Source organism: Pelodiscus sinensis, chromosome 31, assembly GCF_049634645.1.
Source record: "Pelodiscus sinensis isolate JC-2024 chromosome 31, ASM4963464v1, whole genome shotgun sequence".
In the NCBI taxonomy this organism is placed as follows: Eukaryota; Metazoa; Chordata; order Testudines; family Trionychidae; genus Pelodiscus; species Pelodiscus sinensis.
This window is the reverse complement of record NC_134741.1, coordinates 4778186-4801523: the sequence shown is the minus strand read 5'-3', so window position 1 is coordinate 4801523 and position 23338 is coordinate 4778186. Positions and strand designations below refer to the sequence as shown.

General features: G+C 57.5%; 1 protein-coding gene and 3 non-coding genes across 6 annotated transcripts; 2 read left to right on the top strand and 2 right to left on the bottom strand.

The window, feature by feature from the left end:
• Positions 1-2039: 2039 nt before the first annotated feature.
• On the top strand, positions 2040-2111 carry TRNAE-UUC (transfer RNA glutamic acid (anticodon UUC)). Its single transcript has one exon. It is a non-coding gene; the product is annotated as a tRNA-Glu (tRNA).
• A 7024-nt stretch (positions 2112-9135) lies between these two features.
• LOC142821621 (zinc finger protein RFP-like) lies at positions 9136-19578 on the bottom strand. 3 transcript variants are annotated; one of them, XM_075913177.1, is made up of 10 exons: positions 19242-19578; positions 18485-18559; positions 17866-18406; positions 17523-17618; positions 16853-17083; positions 16509-16531; positions 15663-15775; positions 14911-14931; positions 14603-14629; positions 9136-10391 (listed from the first exon to the last, which is right to left on the bottom strand). In XM_075913177.1, exons 3-10 carry the CDS (start codon positions 18280-18282, stop codon positions 9832-9834), a joined length of 1488 nt encoding a protein of 495 aa, XP_075769292.1. In that variant the 5' UTR covers positions 18283-18406; positions 18485-18559; positions 19242-19578; the 3' UTR covers positions 9136-9831. The 3 variants fall into 3 exon arrangements, with proteins under 3 accessions (XP_075769292.1, XP_075769291.1, XP_075769290.1); XM_075913176.1 differs by having other exon boundaries at positions 18527-18559; XM_075913175.1 differs by lacking the exon at positions 18485-18559 and having other exon boundaries at positions 19242-19576.
• Positions 19579-21288: 1710 nt separating this feature from the next.
• Positions 21289-21360, bottom strand: TRNAC-GCA (transfer RNA cysteine (anticodon GCA)). The gene has a single exon. It is a non-coding gene; the product is annotated as a tRNA-Cys (tRNA).
• Positions 21361-22743: 1383 nt separating this feature from the next.
• On the top strand, positions 22744-22837 carry TRNAI-UAU (transfer RNA isoleucine (anticodon UAU)). Its single transcript has 2 exons — positions 22744-22781; positions 22802-22837. It is a non-coding gene; the product is annotated as a tRNA-Ile (tRNA).
• The last annotated feature ends 501 nt before the right edge of the window (positions 22838-23338 follow it).

Below are 23338 nucleotides of genomic sequence, written 5' to 3'. Positions count from 1 at the left end.
TTATTACACAAAGTTTTAGCCTGCCAAGCCATGGTCCTCTACTCAGACCCACTTGTAAACTGTTCTATGTACGGTCCCAGATAATACCATTGCCTCACAAAGTTTGGCCATTCCCCATTTCCCTCCTGTCTTCCCACCCTGGCAGTGTCTGGCTCCCTGGACACAGAAGGCTACAGCTCAGTGGGCAGAGGCTCTAACATGCACATCTCCCCCAGCCGCTGGGACTGTGGAGTTGCCTTTGAGGTTCTGCAGGGTTGTGGGAGGGAGAAATGGAGCAAACTTTGATTTTCTGGCTTGTAAACCCCTTGGTCTCAGGGTTTAGGTTGGAGTCCCCAGGTGGGGGCCCGGCCTCCTTCAGTTTGGTCCCTTCCTGAGGGCACAAAATTAACAACAGAGAATTCCTTTGCCCTGCAGCAATCTCTGTTGGCCAAAGGGTTAGCAACCGAATATTTGCCCAAGTTTAAGTGCAGCAGAAGACACTGTTGAATGTGTTTCTGTGGTGTAGTGGTTATCACACTTGCCTAACACACAAAAGGTCCCTTGTTCAAAGCCAGGCAGAAACACAGGGTCTCCTCTTATTGCGGTTCCCTTGGTGCCCACAAAGCAGTGCCAGGGCCTGCCCCCTGTGGTGCAGGGATGGGTGGCCTGTGTGCTGGCTTTCAGGAGCGTGTGGGAGACAGTGAAACAGGTTAGGCTGAGATGGGAGGAGGCAGGGCTGGGGTTGAGACTTCTCAGCAGTCCCTTACCTGGGACCAGGTCATTGCAGCCACTGAGTCCAGGGCCCACCCTGGAAGTGCCACTACTGAAGCTGTGCACATGATGTCCAGCCTCATTCCCACACCCCAGCAGCCCAATTCCCTTCACTAGCTTCCCACCCAGCACCCTCAACTTGCTTTGACACCCTCCCTTTGACACCCTCCCTTGTTCCTGCTCCCCCCACCCTACCCTGCTCCCTTATCCACATTCCTTCTGCACCCTTTCTCCTGGCCACACACGGCTCCTTGGCGCGTCTCAAGCCAGGCCCTGCAAGGAGCCACCAGGCAGGAACCAGCCCTTGGAGCTCGGCTTGCACCGGATCTGGTAGTTTCCCACCACATCTCACCTGAGAAGAGGTGACTTGTTCTCCTTCCTTCTGACCTTACGTCTCCGTTCCCTTCAAAGGTCTCCGCTGCCTCGGGACCCACCTCCTCAGGGCGCTGCCCCTCTGCCCCTGGGCTGGGAGTGGGAGACTCCACAGTCTCTGCACTTGGGCTGAGAAGTCTTACTGGGACTCGTCTGTTGATGGGTTAGCCAGCCGGTTCCATTCCGTAGCGCTGCCGGAGAGGGAGTGTTACAAGTGCCCAGTGTCCATTGGTATTTTCTGGGGCTCGGTGTAGGGGATTGGGCTTGGCCATCTTTTCCACGGGAAATGCCTCTTCTTTGGAACAGCAGCTCCCAGGAGTTCATGGAACTTCTTCTTCTCAGCTTGGGAAAGGGACGACTAAGGGGCGACGGGACAGAGGTTTACGTAACGATGACGGGGTGCAGAAAGCAAATAAGATTTTTTTTTCTCCTACTCAAGATCCTGGGTGAGAGAATGAAATGGTAAGTAACCAAATTAAAAATAAACCAAAAGGAAACATTTTTGCGCCCAGTGGCACTCCTTGCCAGAGGATGGTGTGAAGGTGAAATCTACAAGAAGGTCCAAAACAGAACTGGATAATTTAATGCAGGAAAGGTCAATCAATGGTTAACCAGGATGGACAGGGCAGGTGTCCCAAGCTGGTGTATTCTAGAAGCTGGGAATGGGTGACAGGAGGGTTCACTGAACTATTGTCTGTCCTGAGGATTCCCACTGGGCAATGAAATTTGCTGCTGTCGTGATATAGGATCCTGGGCTAGCTGGACAACTGGCATGGCCCAGTCTGGCTGTTCTGATGTTCTGTTTGGTTTCTGTTCTTGTCCCCTCTGGGCAATGGAAAATGGACCCTCGTCCTGAAGGGGACAGAAAGTGGCCTGTGAAAGGCTAATGTAGGTAAGGAAAGATGGCTGTTCATGTGTCCCTGATGATCTAGTGGTTAGGATTCAGCCCTTTCACTGCTGTGGGCTGGGTTCAATTCCCAGTCAGGGAAACCAGTCTTAACTTTCACGTGACAACTCCCCACTCATTCATCTTACCTCATTGTTCCAGCAGCTGTGACCCAAGAGGTTCACTCAGAGCTCATTTTCCAATGTCACCTACCACAGTATTCACACAGCAAACTGTAGTGCAGAGGAGTTCTGGCTGTTCTGGTCTTAGACTGCCTTGGAGGTGAGTTCTGCTTCAAGGTCTTCTCTTTCCCTTTTCCTTCCTCTTCTCTTCTCCCCTTTTCCTTCTTCTTGCTGGTCTCCTTCTTGGACCCCAGTTTATATAGAGAAACTCAATACTGCTTAGTTGTTCCTTAACCAATTATTTTAGTATAATTTCACTAACCAATCAGAACATTCTGTAACAGAATGACCTAACCAATCAGACCCCACCGCCTTAGCTGATTTACACCCAGCAAAATCAATTATCCAGCAGACAGAAACAGATCCAAACCAGACTATCACACAGACAAACAACACTACTCGAGGGGGTGGCAAAATGGAATCTAGGAGGCCAGACTCCTTCGTGCTCCGCCAGGACCATGCACGGGACGGGCAGCGCCCCAGGATCTTCATGCGCCCGGATCAGTCCCAAACACCGCCGGCCGAGTCTCTTCCCCCTGCATCCCCTGTGGACATCCCCGCTCACCCCTACCCTCTGTCGGCCTGGCGGTTCTCCCCCACTTCTTCTCCTGATCTACCCCCTCCAGCCCTGCTGCCCACACCAGCCCTGCTTCCTCCCATCAGTTCTCCCCCTCATCTTTCCCAGCCAGCCCCACTGCTCCTCCCTTCCCCCAGCCAGCTCTGCTTCCACCAGCAGAACCAGAGTAATCCAATAAACCCTGCACCACCACATCGTGTACTGGAAAGGGGCTCATTTATTTTCAGAAAGCCGACGCCATCTTTGGAATTTTGTATCCATATTCTCATTCCGGATGGTGAATGCACCAGGCTCTCTCCATTCTGACACATGGCAGTGCCTTAAACCTCACTGGCACTGGCAGCAGCAGGGATATTTAAAAGGCTTTTCAATGTTTATTCAGGATCTCTGTGTCCTGATCAGACCCCCTCCCTGCTAGCTGATGCTCCACCCCCCGGGCCAGGCTGCCACTTCTCTCCTGGCACCACCAGTCCTGTTTTCACAAGCCAGTAAGCCCCGCACCCTGCAATATCCCCCATAATTTAGACCTACTGAACAGCTACAGGCCTTCCAATAGGGTTATAGAAAAACCACATTGCCACATAGGACCTTTCCAGGGCAGCAACATGAGGATCCATGAGCACAGACAAAGGAAGGTAAATGCAACTGTGAAGGGATTCAAACCCTCAATCTTCTGATACGAAGTCAGACGCCTTATCCATTAGGCCACACAGTCTTAACTTGCAGACAACTGGATTTCCTGCAATGTGTGGGTAGAGAAAAGTCTCCCTAGTCCAGTGGTCCCCAACGTTTTGGGGCTGCTGGATGCCTGGGAGCAGGGCCGCTCACACACCACGCCTCATGACCCCAGGCAGGGGCTTTCCAGGCACCGTGTGCCTGGGGCCGGCATCGGCATGTGCTGTGACCCCGGGCAGGGGCCGCCCATGCTCCTGGTGCTGGCACCTGCCGCATGCCCAGGCCAGCCCAGATTGCTCAGCAGGCCACATAAATGGCCCAGCCGGCACCATGGCGCCTGCGGGCACCGCACTGCGGATCACTGCCCTAGTCCATCAGGTTTTATTATTTTCCTTGTTTGGGGGTTTAGAAATCACGTCTGAGCTGGTGAATTATTCTTATTGTGTGTAACTAAGGATTGCAGCCCAGGGATTTTTCCTGAGTCTATGTCACTTCACGGCTATCTACCACCTAGGCTATCTCCATACTGCATCTCTCCTCCGCAAAACCTCATGCAAATGTAGCACAGATTAGCATATTGCCATGCTCATTTGCATAATTAATTGGGGTCCGTTTTTGCACAAGAGGCTTTTGCACAAAAAGGAGCTGTGTAGACTGGGGATCTCCCTGCTTCCTGCTTCCCCTGGCTCTAGCCTGGCCCTGGGCCTCTTTCCTGCCAGCCCCATGGGGCCGGGGAAATGCAGGGGGCCATTTCAGAGTCTGGTTGGGGGCGGCGACCTGTCCATGCCGTGATGGGGGAGGGGAGAGTGTCACACGGCTTCTACTAGCGCTGATACTTAAGTAAAAACAAAACTTAAACAGGCAGCGGGAATGGGGCAGCTGGAGGGAGCCAGGAGAGCAGAGGCAGCCTGAGAGCTGAGAGCCCCAGGTGCCCACAAAAACATCAGCTGTTTGTCCCATGCTGCAAGGGGCAGCACTCAGGGCTCTGAACTTTGCAACCCGAGTTCAACTGTCAGTGGGATTTTCCTAGGCTGGTTGTTGCAAAACCCTCCCGGCTTTAAGTTTCTTTTCCTCAGGCTGGTGAGAAGAGATTTTTGTGCCTTCTGCTGGGTGTCTGGTGCCCACTGGCGCTCGGCCTCTCATCTGGCTGGCTCACAAGAGCTGGAGCCATGAAACCTACCAGGCTGGCTAGAGATGCAGGGGGCTGAGGTTGTGTTTCTCGCTGCTTCCTCTGATGCCCTCAGGTCCGGTCCCAGCAGCTTCCAGACTCTGCCTATTGCCCCCTGGCCTCTGCTAACCCATCCATTGGGTGTGGAGCTATTGCCTTGGGCGTAGGAACAGTCTGGGAGAGGGAGCAGCACAAGTGAGAGGCAGGACCCAGATGCACTCGACCGGTTTGGTTCTTTTGGGTCTGCCCCTCCTGCACCCCTGGAGACATTGAAACAAAAAAAGACCCATGAGAAGAACCCAGCTATTTTTCTTTTGCTGTGGCATGAATGGATCTAGCTCAGGGGTCCTTCTGCATGGGAAGCGCCCCTGTGCTCCTGGGTTCTTCTGCGATGCCACTCGCTTGGGGGAGCACATGCCCTGACACTTGTAGACTGGCCAACATGGACAAACCAGCAGTACTCAGGCCCCATTCTAAACGGGCCCAAATGTGGGGAAAACCTCCTCTTTCAGAAGAGTCCTTATTCCTAATAAAATGAGGAATACAGGGCTTCCGAAAGAACACGCCAACTTTTTTGGAAACTGATCTCAAAAAGTTGACCTGTTCCATGGACGGGGCAGAGTTTTTCCCAGATACAAAAGCTATCCTGGAAAAGCTCTATAGTGGGGAGTGTAGTCAAGAAGGGCACTATGGCTTAGGTGCCTAAAGCATTGGCCTTGTAAGTAGAAGATCCTGGGTTCAAATCCCAGTGGTGCCTTGTTGTAGCCTTTGTTCATGTTTTCCTGTCCCCTTCTGGGAGACAGGAGAGGCCTCCCCTGGCCACCCATGGAACTGCTGGTTCAGGAAAAGGCTGATTGGGGAGGAATGTTGGGAAGAAGGAAATTACAAGCCTGGAGTGGGTGCAGAGGCTGCTGTGACTGGCACTGGCAAGGCAGGGCTCTGACTGCAATTGCTGGAACTCCGGCAGTGCCAAGTGCCCTTGTGATTCCCTGGGAGTGTCAGCGCCCAGAGACTCTGTGAGGGATGCAAATGTAGACACTCAAAATTGTAAATGAAGCTGGGATTTAAATATCCTGCACTTCATTTGCATATTCACAGACCAGTGCCCAGTGCTATTTCAAAATACTTTATTTTGAAATACAAAACGCTGTTGAGAAACGCTTATTGTGGAAGAAAACCCTTCGTCAGAACTAACCCTTAAACCTCATTTCAGAAGGAGTAAGGGGGATTTTGAAAGAAGGGTTTTCTTTTGAAAGAACTGTGTCTAGACAGCGCCTGGTAGTTCAAAATAGCATATTTCGAAATAGCGGCCAGACATGATTATGCAAATCCCCACTTGATGTGCAATGTCACTCAGCTGAATTTGCATTGCTCTCTGGGAAGTGGAATGACGTGTAGACAAACCCTCACATGGGGAGATGCAGAGATCAGAATTGCCCCGCCTCCCTCAGCTTGTCTGGCTCCTTTGTCCCATTTCCTGCCTCCCTGCCAGAGCTGACCCAATGGCTGAAAGGGACAGTAGCTGCTGCTGATGACAGGTAAGGGGAGAAGATGGGCAACAAGACCCTGGAGACCACTTGGCCTTAGATCCTGGCCACCCACCATTCACTCTGATGAGGCCATAATCTGTGAAGGGGGAATTTTGACTGACAGTCTCCTCTGAGTTGGAATCCCAGCTCCTACAGAGTTCAATGGAAGGGGACAGCCCAGTAGGGACTGAAAACCACTGCTCCAGGTGAGGTTTGAACTCACATCCTGAGCATGTCTCCTATGCGCACTGCCTTATAAGTACTGTGCACTGACCCATTGCACCACTGGAATAGAGTTTTCTCCAAAGTCCTTACATCGAGAACGTAGAATTGAGTGAGAGGGGCAAGAAGATCAATTCTCAAGGATTGACACAAGCCAACATTTCACTAGCAAGCCCCACTGAGATTGGAACTCAGCTTATAGGACGTAAAATCCGGAACCCTGCCCCTTCCACTATGGCACCATCACGCTGCCACATGCTTGAGGTTCTCAGCTGGTAGCTGACACTCTGCTCTCCTTGTTTCTGCCATTCAGCTGCGTCACCTCTCCAGACCCTGCCCCAGCTGTATGTGGGCTCATGGGCATGAGCTGGCTCCCTCTCCGGCAGAGGAAGGAGAAACGTTGCCCTGTCCCTCCTGCTTAGCTGGCTGGCCCCAGGTAAGGTCACATGAGATTATCCAAACACATCTGTAACCCCCAAGGAGATTACTTAGATTCCCGGGGCCTTGTCTGCTGGCAGTTCAGGGAGAGGCTCTGAGTTTGCCTTGGCTCCCCCTCCCTACCAGGGACAGAGTCTTCCCGGCAACCCATAGGGAGTGAGATGCCCCTTCCAGGGGGAAGGAGAGACCATTGTGGAGGGGAGTCTGAAGCCAGCAGGGCAAGGGGAGCTAGTAAGCCCCAGGCCTGCATGCAGGGTTCCCCCTGAGAACTGGCCTCTAGGGACCTGAAGGCAGGATCCCTCAGCTGGGTGTTATGTCTCCACTGTTGAGTCCCAGTTTGTGGCGTTTGCTGGGAGGCTTCCCCAGCCAGGCTGAGTTGGTGCCCTCACACACTATGAATGACCTCAGGTTGAGAGATGACTCAGTCGCTGCAGAGGGGCTGCTCTCTTCTCACAGGGACCCTCTTCAGGCAGGAACCAGGCTGCTTTGGTCCCAGAATTTCCCCTCACCATGAAGGGGTGCAGGGCTCAAGGTGCAGGCCACACAACTGCACCAAAATTCAAACTATAACCTCCTAGCCCAGCATCCAGACCCACAGAGCAGGCAGCAGCCCTGAACTCGCCGCTAGAGCTGAGCTGACCATGCGGTGACTCCTCTCACCCAGGGAGCAGGAGAGCCGACTCAGCCTGGCTGGGGAAGCCTCCCAGCAAACTCCTAGGATGCCCTAGGCTGCCCCTCGGGGGGTGGGCTGTGAGCTCCCATCTGGGGGAGAAAGTTGGAGGGGAGAGAGTTGGGAGCCAGGGGGCTCTGAGAGAAGAGAGGTACGGGGGGGGGGGGGGCGCAGCCCCAGGAGCAGCTGCACCGCAGCCCAGCTCCAGCCCTGGGAAAGCGTTGGAATTAGTCGTGGGAGCAGCCTCCCCGCCCCCCCACCCCTGGCCTTGGTGGAGGCCTCCAGCCACCAGACCAGGGCCCTGGCTGCCAGAGCAGATCCTGCCTACCCCATCCTTATGCTACATGACTGCAGCAGGCCCTCAGATCAGGCTGTGGCCCCCACTATGTGGCAGGCCCTGGCTCCCCACTGGAGCAGCCTTCCCCCAGCCACGTGGCAGTGGCCAGCTCCCAAAGCAAGCCTCAGCCTCCAGAGCAAGCCCTCCTCACCACATGGCCGGAATAGGACCTGACCGGCCTCCACCACGTGGCCTCGGTACAGGCCTCCAGCCTCCGGACCAGGCCCTTTCCCCACCTCCCCCTGCCATGTGGCCACAACATGCAGGATGTCACCAGAGAAAGCCCTGCACCCCCTACGGCACCCTCTCCAAGAGACCACAGCAGGCCCCACCCACCAGAGCACATGCCACTCACCTCTGTGGAGGTGGGGTGGGTGGCTCATTTTTTGTGTGTGGCTGTACAGGCGCACACCTTAGAGGGAACGCTGCCCAGCATTTTCCAGCGTTGTCCCTCGGCCAGGGTAGACCACCCCTTCGAGTGCAGGGTATATTTTCTGAGGACAAGTAAATCTCATTGTGGCCCTTGCAATAACCAGCTCGGCCTCGCCTACACTGGCCTGTGACTGCGCAGTGAATTGGATCCCACTCCTCTAACGCCCGAGGTGTCCACACTGGCCTAGCAAACTACCACCATGAGAGACACGGTCCCCCTAGGTCGACATTACTTCAAAATAACGACTCGCTGTTGCAATGCGCGTGTTATTTCGAAATAAAGTCAGTTATTCTGAATTAACACTGCTGTGCAGACATCCCCTAAATGTATGACAAACAAAAATATAATCTTTTCAGTTGCTTTATGGCTGGGAAGAAAGCTTCACCACACTCCATGTTATGAGTCAGTACATGCCAGCGCCGTTAATACAATTAAGTTAATCTGTGAAGACTCGGTAAAAGGATCCCTTCTCTGTTTCTTTACCAAACTGTATTTGTTGTGTTTTTAAAACCAAAGACATGAAGAGCCCAATGCTGCTCTGAAATCAACAGTGGACACTGACTGCAAATAATATTTCTACAGAAAAATATACTAAAGAGGATATTGCAGCAGAGATTTCTATGGAGAGGAAGGCAGGATGTCAGATTGAGGAAGGAGTGATATTAAATGATGCAGGAGCAGGGAGGGGCTATATCTTGATTACTAATGATATGTGGCTAGAAAGTTGAAAATCGCAGGAATTAATGCAGCCAGAAGTTCAAAGAATGTTACAAACGAGATTGGTTAATTCGTTCTATGTTTTTTCACCTATGAATGTTCAAAGGTGCAGCGCTGTATGGGGTGTATGTGCTCTGCTGTCTAGAGAGAGCCAATCAAGATGAGAGTGAGGGAGAGTCACACACGTGTGTCGCTGTGCTGGTTATGACACATGGACATTGTGACTGAACAGTCTGACAATGCCATAATGAATTGGGTTCAGTGAAATGTTTTGGATTTCTTGAAGTGCCACAGCTGAAATACACATGATATATACAAATGTAAACCTGTCAGATGTTGATATAGACATGAGGGAAGAAAAAGGTCAATAATTCCATTTCTAAAAATTGATTTTTAATAAAAAACTGTTAAAATTTAAAGGAAAATGTTGTGCTGACACCTTGTTACAGTGACAGGCTTCTAAATTAGAAGACATTTTTTCTTTCATGTTTGGCATTGAGATTTCACAGCAGTAGAAAACAGAGAAGTGAGGTCCCCTCCCCCGTCCTGTACCATCTGCGCACCCTGGCCCAGGGGATGGGGCAAGGTGAGGGCAGCAAACCCCACCCACTGTCTGGCCGTGTTTCTTACCAGCCTCACCCTGTGCTTGGGTGCAGTAAACCCAGGACACGCGATGGAAAGCAGCCTGGGCTCCTTCCAGCCAGGGGGTCCCATTCACCCAGCCTGGGCTGAGCTGTCAGGTGTCTGGTTTTCCAGTGGAAGCTCCAGTTGCAAAGGGAAAGGGGCAGTGACTGGTTGGCACAAAACATCCAGGTACCTGCAGTAACCGGCCCTGCCCCTGGGAGGAGGGGCCAGTCGGTGCCGCAGGGTCACTGTCAGGGGCAGGGATTCCCTCCCGCCAGGGCCGGCACCGGGTAGATGGTCAGGGGAGCCGCGTTGGTGCCCCCGGCATTGAGACCGGGACAGAAGAAAGGGCGGAGCGTCCCGGAGAAGGTGCCGGTGAAAGTGAAGAGATGGGACCTGTCAGTCACATTGTAAAACGAGACCTCGCCCGCCTCGTAGTTCAGGAAAACCCCCACCCGGCTAGGCCTGGCGCTCACGGGGAGGGAGGTCGGGGAGGAGATGCAGGCCTTGTATCCCCCGTCCCTCAGCCACACGGCCCAGTATCCGTTCCCAGGTGTGAATATGACCTTCCCCTTCCTGCTCACAGATTCCCTGCAAACCCCCAGAGTCCAGCCTGTCTTGTCTCCCACCCCCACCTCCCAGTAACGCCTCCTGCCTATGAAGCCTGCAGCACCCAGGACAAAGATACAAGGGTCAAATCTCTCGGGGTTGTCGGGCAGATCCTGGTGCGTGTCTCCAAGTCTCACACTTTTCCGATCCTCAGACAGGACGAGTTTGGAATTTGCCGTGTCTGGATCCAGTGTCACGTCCACTGGGGAGAGAGTCACAGAGTCAGGGCTGGGGGCAGGGGCGGGTCCCTGGGGTCAGGGGGAAATTAACCTGCTCCCCCCCCCGTTAATCGCTGTGCGGGGGGGGGGTGTTATTGTTTGAGGGGAGTCAGGGCCCCTCTGCCGGTGATGAGACAGAGCGGGAAAAGGGCAGGAGGAGCGGGGGAGGGATGGGAAGCTGTCAGTGGGGGGAAAGGCAGGGTAATGCTGGGAGAGGAAAGGGGAGGGGCAGATGATGGGGCAGAGAGCAACCATAGGGCCAATGTGGGGCAAGAGGAGCAGGCACAAGGGGACAGAGGGGTGAGGGAAGGGGCAGTCCCTTGGGGGGCTGGGTGGAGGAGCAGATGCTAGGAGGGCAGAGGGAGGGGTGGACACCAGGGAGCAGAGGGGGAGGAAGGGAGCAGAGAGGCACAGGGGGGCAGACCGAGGGGTGTGGGGAAGGGCAGGCCCTAGGGAGGCAGAGGGGGGAGGAGATGTGGGCACCAGTGCGGCAGAGATGGGGTGGGGCCTACACCACAGGACCCAAAGGGGGGCCCAGGGAGGAGACCCCAGGCAGGCCGAGGGGCAAAGGGAAGAGCAGGCACCAGGGAGGCAGATTCCCAGGAGCGCTGTGAGCGAGACACGAGGAGTCGTCCTTCCGCTCTGCCCTGCGCTGATCAGGCCTCAGCTGGAGTCTTGTGTCCAGTTCTGGGCCCCACATTTCAGGGGAGAGGTGGAGAAATTGGAGGGTCCAGAGAAGAGCAACACGAATGATGAAAGGTCGAGAGAACATGAGCTAGGAGGGGAGGCTGAAGGAATTGGGCTTGTTTAGTTTGGAAAGGAGAAGACTGAGAGGGGACATGAGAGCGGTTTTCAAGTATCTAAAAGGGTGTCACAGGAGGAGGGAGAAAAATTGTTCTTCTTGGCCTCTGAGGGCAAGACAAGAAGCAATGGGCTCAAACTACAGCAAGGGAGGTTGAGGTTGGACATGAGGAAAAACTTTCTGCCTGTCAGGGTGGTGAAACACTGGAATAAGTTGCCTGGGGGGGTTGTGGAGTCTCCATCCCTGGAGACATTGAAGAGCAGGTTGGACAGACACCTGTCAGGGATGGTCTGGATGGTGCTTGGTCCTGCCGTGAGGGCAGGGGACTGGACTCGATGACTCTCGAGGTCCCTGCCAGTTCTGTGATTCCGACGGAGGTGAAGGCAGAGAGGGGCCTCAGGGAGGCAGAGGAGCAGTGACCAGAGGGGCTGGTACCAGGGGCTGGAGGAGGATAAGGGATGCAGGATCGGGGGACAGAGGACAGGGGAGAACTAAGGGGACGGTGGAAGGAGTGTGAGGAGAGGGGGCAAGCAGCAGGGGTGAGGGTGGGGAGAGGAAAGGGGCTTGTGCTGAGGGGAGGGGGCGGGGCGGGGCAGGGCAGGAGGAAAAAGCGGAAGCACCAAGGGGAGAGCAGGGGAGAGATGGGGGCGGGGTGGACAGTTTGATCCTCAGTGGGTGGGGAGGTGAGGGAAGGGTGGGCGCCAGGGGGCTAGAGCGGTACCAGGGGAGGGGTAAAGAATGGGGGCAGAGGACAAGCAGATGGGGTGGCAGCAATGGGGCAGAGGGAGGAGCAGGCACCAGGGCTATCAGGGGCCAAGGGGAGACAGTGAAGGGAAAGGGCAGGAGGAGCGGGGGAAGGGTGGGAAGGTGTCGGGGTGGGTGAGGGAGGGGACAGGCTGATGCTGTGAGAGGGAAGGGGAGGGGCAGATGAGAAGGGCAGAAGGGAGACCATGGGGGCAAGAGGAACAGGCACCATGAGGACAGAGAGGGGTGAAGGGAGGGGCAGGTTCCAGCTGGGATTTCCCTAGGACTCCTGGGGGGGGGGTTACACCAGTGCTCCCTCCCAACTGTGCCTAGCCGTGTGTGGAATACATTTTATGACGTGCACTGAGGCGCGCCCAGGAGACACACGGGCTGTGGCCATGTGAACGCTCTGCTGATCCGCTGGGCAGCTCCTGACTCTCCCCTGAGCGCGCAGGGCGGGTGTGTCAGCAGGGCCCGGACGAGCTCTCCCGGCTGCTGTTTATGCCGGTGGGGCTAGTCTGGCTGCCAACCCACTAGTTTGTAAGTAGGGCATGAGTGAGCCTCCCACCTCCAACAGCTCGTGAGGGAGGCACCAGGCCCAGCCTGTATTGCCGGGGACACACCTGCCCTGCCTGGGGCCCGGCCCACAGAGCTGGGCTGCCCGGGATCCGTTCTGCCTGGGGCTGGGCACAAACCACTGAGGTGCCATGTGGGGTCAGGAAATGCCGGGACCCTTTTAGTGTCTGAGTGACGGGCAGCAGCAGGGCTGGGCTGGGCCTGCCTGGGGGAGGGGATCTCTCAGCACCAAGGCCGTGTCTACATTGGCACCCCTTTCCGGAAAAGGGATGCTAATGAGACCAGTTGGAATTGCAAATTCTGCGGGGAATTTAAATATCCCCCGCGGCATTTGCACGAACATGGCTGCCACTTTTTTCCAGCTCTGGGTTTTGCCGGAGAAAAGCGCCAGTCTAGACAGGATCTTGCAGAAAATAAACCCTTTTCCGCAAGATCCCTTATTCCTACTTGAAAGGAGGGGCAGGGCAGCGGAGGATGGGAGGGGGGTGCAACTGCAAACCAATGGGCTGTTGCCAATGAGTGGAGTATGAGGGAGTGGCCATTTCTCCACTTCCTGCCCCCTTCACCTGGGGGCCAGTCCCAGTTCACACCCACGTGGCTGCACTGGGGGTTTGCACGGGGGCAGCTGCATCAGTGCAAGGGAACCCGGCTCCCACGGCCTCAGACACTGCTGTGCCGGGGCCGTGCCCCTCCCCTCACTGAGTTATGGGTCAGTAACTGCAGGTCGCTGGGGCTGGGGGCTGGACTCTGGGCAGCTGAGGCGCCCTGGCCCAGTGACTGGCAGGGAGGGACTGTCCCCAGCCCCAGCCCCTCGTGGTGATGGGCAGGCCGGGCTCAGGGCACCAGCTGGGACACTCCAGGGTGGCTGTGAAATGTGCCCTGGCCAGGAAAATCCCCCCAGCCCTGATCTCAGCCCACAGACCCGGCTGCCAGTGGAGACTCGGCTCCAGCCTGAACTCTCTGCCCAGAGCGACGTGTCCCCTGGGCCCTGCGAGCAGCACAGACCCTCTCCTGCTGCCCCGGCGTCTCCTAGCACCAGCACTGGCCACAGAGCCCCTCCCAGAGCCCAGGGGGGCAGCTAGCAACTGCCCCAGACACCCTCCTGGCTCCCCTCGTCCAGCCCTGAGGCAGACGCGCTGGGGGTCTCACACCAGGCTCTGCAGACATGGCAGGTTTGGCTACACAGGCGGGCAGCGCGTGCCAGAGCCGGGAGGGGCAGACACTGGTTATGGGGTTCGTGCCCCAGCACTAAATAGCCCTGAAGAGCTTGGGGGCTGTTCTCACACGACCTTCTCTACTGAGCCCCCCCAGGTATCAGGGCCTGTGCCCGGCCTGTGCTGACACAGCCACCCCTCTGTTGTGTGCTCCCCCTGGCTTGGAGACTCACTGCCCTGGGCCGAGCAGACAAACCCCTTGGCTACTGCACTGTTTTGTGCACGAAATATGGAAGTGAGGCAAAGCATGGAATACTGCCACACCTCATTTGCATAATTAACGAGCAGCCATTTTTTGCACAAGAGACTGTTGCATAAAAGGAGAGGTTTAGATGGTGCCATTTTGCGCAAAAACCTCGTGTGCAAAAACGAAGCTGAATTAAACAGGAGACAGGGCCCAAAGACAGACCCTGGATTTGCCTTGGGCCCAGCCCCACTGGCTGGACACGCCCGGAGTTCTCCCCAGGCTGCAGAGCGCCGAGGGGACCCTGCCAGGAAGCCACTTCCTGCCCCAGACCGAGGGGGGATGAGCAGGGTTCAGGTGAGAAGCGGCTCCTGGCCTTAGCTCTGGAGTCACAACCCGGCTCCATAACACCCCCCCAGCCCCTCCCCAGGCTCCAGCTTTGCCAGCAGGGTGTGTGAGGCCCCCCGACTCCCAGCCCCTGCCTGTGGGGTCCCTGCACTGGGGTGAGCCCAAGGGTCTGGTGTTATTGCTCTCCCAAGGGCCGGGCCATCTCCTAGGCCTGAAGCACTGGCACAGTGCCGGAGGCGGGGGGGGGGGGGGAGGGGAGGCTTCCGGGAGCCAGTCACTCCCCAGAGCGGGTGATGGCATCACCGACACCAGTGCAAAGCCAATTACCTGCGAATCCTCGGGCTCGCCTGAGTCCTGGAACAAGCAGAGAGGGAGAGAGAGAGGTGAGAATTCCCACCGCAGAGCCCCCCGGAGCGGGAGCAGGGATGTCCTGGCTCCTTCCACCACCCCCAGCTCTGCCCTGGCTCCCCACAGCCTCTGACTCCCCTCGGCTGCTCTGTCCCATGCTCCCCGGCTGGACTCCCCCCTGCGCCGATTCCCTTACACCCGCCCAGCCATGGGGCTTCTCCAGGTGGGGGAACAGGCTCCCAGCAGCTGCGGTGCCCGGCCCTAGGGCAGCACCCCAGGATCCTCACCTCTCTCCGCAGCCAGCGCCCCTGGAAGGGAAGAGAAAAACCCATCAGTGGGGGGGCAGTGCCCAGGGCTCACGGCCCAGCTCTGCCCCGCGCTGCCAGAGGGTCCTGGGGAGCAAGGCCCCAGAGCCAGCTTCTCTCAGATGTTTCCACCCCCAGCCACACAGCCCCTGGGATTTCACATGCACCCCCACAGGGGAGGTGCCCAACTCCTATGGCACCAGTGGGAGTTCGGGGCCCAAGCTGCTCCGGGGCTGCTGAAACTCCCGCCAGGCCCCTGTGTGACTCACTGGGCACCTGCCCAGCTCTGAGCGTCTGGCCCAAGGGGTTCAGACACCAGGCCCAGGCATGTGGCTGGTGTCAGTTAGGGAGGCTCCGTGAACGTCCAGGGAGCTGGGACTCGGGCCCTGAGTCTGTGACGTCTCCCACGGCAACCAGCTCCCAGCGTCCCCAGAAACCCCCCCTGCCCCTGGGCTCGCGCAGGCTGGGCTGGGGGACTCTGCTTGGCAGCAGGAGAGGGCGGCCACAGGGACCGGGGCAGCGGGGGAGGCACCTTCACTTCCTGCGCCTGTTCTCCACCATCCACGTCCCTCTGGGATCCTGCCATTCTGCTCAGTGCAGCTCCCCCTGCCCAGGAACCCGCCAGCCCCCCAGGAGCAGATCCTGGGGCCTCAGGGACCCAGCTGGGCCTTTCCATGCCCCTCCCCACACCCCCAGACAGTGAGAGAGGAGCCCCCAGCAGCGCCGCCCCGTACCCAGGAATCCCGTCACGGCCCCCTGGAGACTGTTCTCTCTTAGGAAGTCCCGGATTCTCTGCTCCAGCTCCGGGCACTTGGGCGCAGGATGCGGCGACGTCGCCTCCTCGCCCCTGCAGAGACACGAGGGCATTATTGGTCTCCTGCCTCAGCCCCTCAAAGCCAGACAGGGGAGCGGGTGGGGGCTGGGCCACAGGCAGAGCTCACAGGGCCCGGACCTTGGATGCCCGGGGGGTTTTTCCTGCCAGGCCAGGCCTGGAGGCCTCTCTCCAGCCAGAGGGAAAACAGCCCAGGCAGCACCAGGCCCAGCTCCCGCACACCCGGCCTGGCCCATGTGCCCCCCTAGGACCTGGCTGGGCCGCTCCCAGGGCTGAGAGAGGGGCCCATTCTCCAGACCCAGCCGCTCCTCAGCTTCTCCGCTCAGCCCCCAGGGGCCGGGTCACTTGCCATGGGGTGGAGGCTCCGGATGAGGAAACTCCCACCCCCCCCCCCCCCCCCCGAGGCCTGGCCTGGGACACTTGGCTCTTTCCCCACAGGCCCCCCATGGGCCATGCCAAAGCTGGGGCCGGGTCCCAGCTGGGCCGTTGGGATGACCAGCCTCAGCTCTATTAATAACCCCCTGAACCAGCCAGGTCCCAGAGAGGTTCCCCAGCCCAGAGCTGTGGGGCAGTCCCCTCCCAGGGTGCATCACACCCCGGCAGTGGCCCCAGGGTGGTGGGTACGGAGGAGGCAGGGTTCAGAGGGTGAGACAGACCCATTGTGGGGGACTGGGGCTGGAGTCACTGCCCGGGCTCTGAGCCTGCTCCAGCATGACGGGGGTGAGGGGCAGACGGAGCCCGGACGTACCTGCTCACGGCACTTCTCACACCCTAGAGGAGAAGGAGACAGAGCAGAGAGTCACTGCCCAAGGCCTAGCCCAGTTCCTGCCCCACAGAGGTCACACTGCTCCCCTGCCCCACAGGCTGCTCCCTCAGGTGGGAGACCCACTGAAGGGCTGTGCTAGGGGGAGCCAAGCCCTTTTCACCAGCCTTCCCAATGGCTCAAACTCCTGCCTCTCTGCAGTCCTGGGGCCCAGGCCCTGCAGCCACCCCAGGCCCTGCTCCCCGCCCTGAGTTACCCTGTGTGCCCTCTAGTGACTCTGGGTCTCCCCTCCCCACACTGGGCTCCGAGCGCGTCTGACCCCGTCTCACCTGCAGCAATTCCAGCGCCGGCTGCCGACATGTCTCCTCCAGCTCCAAGATCAGGGCGCTGAGGCGGGAAATCTCCTCACCCAGGCAGGCGGCGTGTTCCTTTCTCCTCCTCCCAAACTCCTCGTCCAGCTCCCCCAGCTGGGCCAGCAGGAGGCGCTCTCGCTCCGCCAGGAACTGCTGCAGCTGCTCGCACTCCCAACCCACCAGCTGCCGCTCCACGTCCGTCTGCCTCTGGGGGCGCAGAGCGGGCGGGGCCGGGTCGCGGGTGAGCGGGGCCGTGAGAAGTGGCAGGACCTTGTCCGGGCTGCGCAGAGCGTTTCACTCTGTGTCTTTGCCCGGCCGGCTGGGTCTGGCCCAGGGCTTGTCCCAGGGCAGAAGTGTCACCGAAAATCACCCCAACCCCCATCACTGCACCAACAGACTGAGGTGCAGCCCAGGCCGTGGGAAATGGGGCCCAAGCCAGCCGCTGGCATCCCTGGGGTGTCTGACACTCACACCCAGGGGTCAGCACAGATCTCCCCTCAGCCTGACCCTGCCACATCTGGGCACACAGAGCAGTCTGACAGGCCTCACCCCTGCCCCCAGACACCAGCCAGCACAGAGACCCGCCTGATGCTGTCACTGCTCCTCCCCCACCATGCAAAACGGCTGGGCAGGGCCATGCACCTACCAGGAGCCTGTTGCTCTCCTCATCCCAGTCGGATTCCAGGCCCCGGAGCGCGTCTCTCTCCTCCCGCAGACGCTGCAGGCGGCTCAGGATTTTCTCCTGCAAACACAGACAGCGGCTCTGGGGGCTGCTTGGGGCCATTGGCTCGTGCCCAGCGAGAACAGCGCCACGGAGCAGGTTCCCCTCCAGCCCTTGGTAACGGCCCAGCAGCGCTGCTGGGCCTGGCCCAGCTCCATGTGGCTGGGTTGTGTTCCCAGGCAGGCCCCTGGCTCTACCCAGGGCAGGGCAGAACATGCAGGGGGCTCTGGCGCTGCAGAGAAATTGCCCCTGTAAGTCTGGTCCCTACCTTGCACTCCTGGGCAGCCTCCTCAATGGGCACCACCGTGTGTGCGTGGTGAGCCCGGGACCTGTCGCACACCACACAGATGGGGGCTTGATCCTCTTGGCAGAAGAGCTTCAGGGCCTCCTGGTGCCTCTCGCACCCTGGCTGCCCCTCGGGCTCTGGCCCCGCCGGGAGCCGCAGGCATTTCACCAGCTCCACGAGGTTCCCCAGCTGGTAGTTTGGCCGCAGGTGTCTCTGTGGGATGGCCTCTCTGCACTGGGGGCAGGAGAAGTTGGGCTCCGACTCCCCCCAGCACAGGCTGAGGCAGGCCCGGCAGAAGTTGTGCCCGCACTCAATAGACACCGGGTCTGTGAAATACTCCAGGCAGATGGGACATGTCACCTCATCCTGGAAGCTCCTGGCCATGTTCCCGGAAGCCATGGCCCCTCTGCAACCCCACCCTGTGGGTTGGTTTTGTTTCCCGATCAGAGGAAGCAGCGTAGCCTGTTCAAGCTGCTTTATTTTTTTCTAAGCAGGTTGTACAACTCGGAGCCAATCACTCTTGCTGGATGGAAATGCAGAAATTAAAAAACCGCCACAGAAGTCAGACCCTCAGAAATGCCCCAAATAAGCACCAAGCTACCTAAGAAAACTCCCAGGCAGTTTCAGACACACAGAACCATACCTGGTTAAAAATCTCAGGGGGAGCCGTGTTAGTCTGTAACGAAAAGAAGCTTAAAAACCAACGAGTTTTCACGGGCACCGCCCACTGCTCCATGTTTGCCGTCTGAGGCAGTGGGCTGTGCCACGGAAGCTCATGACACTCTCCAGATTTTTTGCTAGTCTCTCAGATGCTACAGGGCCAGGGGTTTCTTAAGGCACCCAGAAGCCGGCGCTGCTCCCGTTTATAGGGGTAGGCAGGAGCTGAAGGACTGTGTCCCCTGCAGCGAGCGGGGACTAGGGAGGGACCCTGAATGGGCAGTGGGATTAATCCCCCCCCCCATTTACCCCTCATGTTTCACAATCAAATTCTGTTCCCCTTTGCCCCCAATAATACTGGGGTGCTGCTGAGGCACGTGACTCCCCCCGTCATTAATAATCATCAGAGCCAGGACCCATTTGGGGGCCAGTGTCCCCCAGCAGCTAAGTCAGGGCTGCCCCCCCCCCACAGGGTGTTCTACTGCCCCAGGTGGGGTGGGGAATGGGGGTGACAAGGGCCCCCCCGCCCCAGGGCAGGACCCAGAGTGGCCACAGACCCTGCTCCAGGCCCTCGAGTTCCCCTCCCCTCGGGCCCCACAAGCTCAGGCCCATGGGCCCCAGGGGGCTCTGTGCCCCCCCCCCCCCAGCTGCCCCCTTCTGACACGGGCTGTGACCCGCTTTGGGCCCCGCCCCGCTCTCACCCCGGGGAAAGGCCCCGTCGGGCCGAACTCGCAGTAGCGCCCCCGCTCCGGCTCCGCGGCACGTGCGGAACCCCCCGCGTCGTGACACGCGGTGCCGGCCCCGCCCCCTGCATTCGCCGCTGCCGCCCGCCCGGGCGCCCAATCGCGCGAGGCGGGGGCGGGGCCAGGCAGCTCCGGGTCAGAGCTAAACCCGGGCGCGGATCCCAGACCGGAGTCACTGACTCGCTGCGCACGCGCGGTCCGACCCCTCCCCCCCCTTCTTCTGCCGCGCGCCGGCCGGGTTTTCAGTGCGTCCCGCCAGCCCCTCCCTGCCCCGCCCGCCTGGGCGTCTGACTCTGTGGCGCGAATTCTGAAGGAGCCGTTGGGGCCGTTACTCGCCGCGAGCCTGGTTCGGCTTCCGGTCCGCGGGGGCGGGGGCGGGGGCGGGGCAGGAGGACTCGGAGGCGATGAGGTGAAGTGGGCGGGTGGAGGCGGGCGGAGCAGGTGACCTGTCAGATGGGGGCGGGGCAGATAAATCGTTGCGGGGCAACGTGGGGAGCTTGGGGCGGGTAGAGATCACGTGACACCGAGGCCGGATAAAACTGACAAGGTGGGGGCGGGGCAACTGGTGAGTTCTTCCCTCTGGACCCCCCCCCCCCCCCAGCTGTGCCAGGTTCCCCAGTGCGGGTCTGTCCCCGCCTCCCCGGGCAGGCGAGTCCCCCCGCGGGGGTTACAGGCTGCACTTGGCCTAGGAGCTGCTGCGTGTGAGGCAACGGGCCCCCCAGAAACCCGCCCCCGGCCCTTGGGAAGAGCCTCGGCCCTCTGGCTGGGACCCTCTTGTGCAGGAGCGGCTCTTTCTCAGCTTTTCAGGGAAAAAGCCTCTTGTGCCAAAGTGGTCCCTAATTAATTATGCAAATGAAGCACAGCTTCATTTGCATAAGCTTTTGTGGGAAAAGAGTGTAGTACAGACCTAGCCTGTCTCTCTTTTTCCCTCCTTTTTTCTTCCCCTGCCTTATTTATTCTTGGATCTAGACTCTAACACTCGGTCATCTGAAGAAGTGGCTCTGCCCACGAACGTTCCCGATCCCATCGACATGTTTTCTTAGGGTTTAAGGTGCTACTAGAGCAGGGTCCCCAACCTTTTCACACCCGAGGTCGCTTTTTAAATCTCCCAACAGGCAAAGCTCCACTGCCCCACCCCTGCCTTGGAGCCCCGCCCCCTCTATTCTCCTCCTGCCCATCACTTGCTATCCCCAGCCCTTACTTACACACTCTGATGAACAGTTTATTTTTAAACTATGCGATACATAAAATCATGTGTTTATAGTTCTGAAATAAATGGATAAATGGTCTGTTTTTATGCATGAATCATGCTATTTAAATCTAAATCTAATCTAAATCTATAATGAAGCATTTATATATACATATACTACATATACATTTACTACATTTATATATACATATACTACATATACATTTACTACATTTATATATACATATACTACATATACATTTACTACATATACATTTTGTGGGGGGGGACAGAGTTACAGAGTTCTGCAGCTGGGGAGTAAGTGGAGGCAGAGGCAGAGAGTCCCCTACATCTCCTTTCTCCAAGGATTCTCCCCCCCCCCCAAGGAAACCAGTGCTTGCCTGCCCTGGGGCCAACCCCCCAGTGCAGGGAAGCCTCCTGCCTGCCTCCTCCTGGGTTGACTCACCCCTCCTGTGCAGTGCAAGGAGCCCATGCTCCATCCCTCCTGCAGTACAACCTGCAGTACACTCAGCAGAGCAGCCAGTGCACTTCTGGAATCTCCCAAAGTGGCACTGAGCTGTAGGACTTCTGTCCATCCCCAGGAAGCCCACACTACCTCCATTGTCACTGGAGGTAAGTAGTGGAGCTTCTTGCAGGTGAGAGGGAAATGGGGGCAGAGCAGACAGGACACTTTGCAAGCCACTGCTCAAGGCCTTGCCATTAACCATCACCCTGTTGGTGACCACAGATTTAAACAGTTCACATACAATGGAAATCCAAGACAGGTGAATGTCTTCATTGAATCAACACTCTCCCAGGGGGCACTTGGATTTGAACCAAGGACCACTTGAGCTGCAGTCAAACACTCTGCCACTGAGCTACACCCCCATGTGAGAGCAGTGTCTACAACCAGTATTGACAAGTGGGTAGTGAACAAGAGACTTTTGTGTAACACACATCTCAGCTGGGATGGTCCCTCACTGACCCTAGATTGTGACTGGTCCTAACAAGGAGTTTTCCTGAAAGCAGCAGAACTGGGGCAGGACAGAGGTTCTGTCCACACAGAAAAGTTCTTTTGGAACAATGGCCGTTATTCCAAAATAACAATGCAAGAGTCTACACAGCAATTCCGTTAGTTTGAAATAACTCTGAAATAACGGACGGCTAATTCCAACTTCTGTAGACCTCACTGTATGCAGAAAAATGCCTATTCTGAAATAGCTATTTCAAAATGAGGTGCGTGTACATGCTCCACTTCTGCTATTTCAAAATATCCCCTCCCTAGGGCCATTCTAAGTTATTCAACCTGGGGCTCTAAATCAAGGTAACACGTCTACATTAGGGAAGCCTCCTTAGACTCATTTTGAGCTTTCCCTGCAGTGTAGACTTGCTATTTTCAAATAAACTGTTCCAGAATAGATTATTCCAAAATAAACGTGCCGTGTAGATGTAGCCAGACAGTCCTGAGAGATGAAGCAGCTGGAGGGAAGCCAGGAGAGCAGAGGCCAGTCTGAGAGCTGAGTGTCCCAGGTGTCTACCCCAGACCTTCTGTCTAGGTCCCAGGTGTAAGGGGCAGCACTAATGACTCTGAATCCTCCAATCTGAGTTTAAATCTCAGTGGGACGGGCTGGGGTGGTTGCTGGGAGGTCCTTGTGCTCCAGGCTTTTTTGCTTCCTTGTCTTGAGGTTCACTAAGGGGGTTTTGCTTGTCTGAGGCCCATTAGAGCTTTGTGAGCAGACTTGTGCTCAGGTGCCTGATGCCATCACAGCGTCAGGGCAGGTCGCCCATCTGACCCCTGAGCTCAGCCCATGCTGGAGGCAGCCAGAGAGTGTGAGCAGAACGGGGGCGGGGGACTTGTATACTTTGGGAAGGGTCCTGGCTCCCAGCTACACGCCTTGACCATGACCATCGGTCCCTGCACAAAGTGTATTGTGGGAATAAGAGTTGGGGCAGCAGGAAAGGGGCCAACCCCTGAGCCCCATTGAGCAGGTGGGAGAAGATGGGAGTGAATCCTGCTACCTCTCACGTGCAAAGGGAGCACTAACCCACGTGCAACTCATCTCTCGTGCTCTGGCCTCCAGCAGCTTTGTGCCCCACTAGGGTGGGTTATTTCAGAGACCAGAGAGGAAGAGGGAGGGGTCTCTGGATGTGCGGAGCCTCCCGGCTCTGCCTGTGAAAAGAAAGAACAAGGGCTCAGCAGAAACTTCAATTCCACTTTGTGCGTCTTGACTTTTTCAATCTAAGCACTTTGAAGAAGCACTTCAAATATCTGCTCCAGTGGCGCAATGGGTCAGCGCACAGTACTTATAAGGCAGTACTTGTAGGAGACATGCTGAGGTTGTGAGTTCAAACCTCACCTAGAGCACTCACTTTTAGTCCCTTCTGGGTTGTCCCCTTGCAGTGGTTCCCAAACTTTTCGGCATCACTCCCCCCCGCTTTTTGATTTGTGAAAACCTTCATGCCCCCCCTGGAATTTCTTCACACCCTCTCTCCTCCCCCCCCAGGCTGTCCCCAGAGCCCAGGGCCCGGGACTCTGGTCAGCAAGTGAGACTCACCCGTCAGTCCAAGCTGCTCTGTCCCAGCTGCCATTCCTGCCTGTCCCGTGCCAGCGCCGCATGCAGACCTGTGGGGCAGGACCGGGGGTGTCAGTGGGGCCCTGCTCTCAGTCCATCCCTCACAGGCCCTGTGGGCTACTGGAGGGCTGAGCCCGTCACCCAGGCCTGGCGTGGGGATGGAACATGGGGCACGTTTCCCCCTGTGAGCGTGTGCGGGGGCAGGAGGGAGCCACACGGGCCCGGCTGAAGGTTTTGTGCTGGGGCTGGAGGCTTGAGCCCGAGCTGTCGGCCTCAGCGGGACTTGCTCCTCC

What these genes read in the sequence shown, in the direction of transcription:
- LOC142821621 (XM_075913177.1), bottom strand. Translation starts at nt 18,282, where the DNA reads ATGGCTTCCGGGAACATGGCCAGGAGCTTCCAGGATGAGGTGACATGT. An exon ending in AGGCTGCCCAGGAGTGCAAG is followed by an intron (nt 17,619 to 17,865) that starts GTAGGGACCAGA and finishes CTGTGTTTGCAG; the next exon opens with GAGAAAATCCTGAGCCGCCT. An exon ending in GGCCGTGACGGGATTCCTGG is followed by an intron (nt 14,932 to 15,662) that starts GTACGGGGCGGC and finishes CTTCCCTTCCAG; the next exon opens with GGGCGCTGGCTGCGGAGAGA.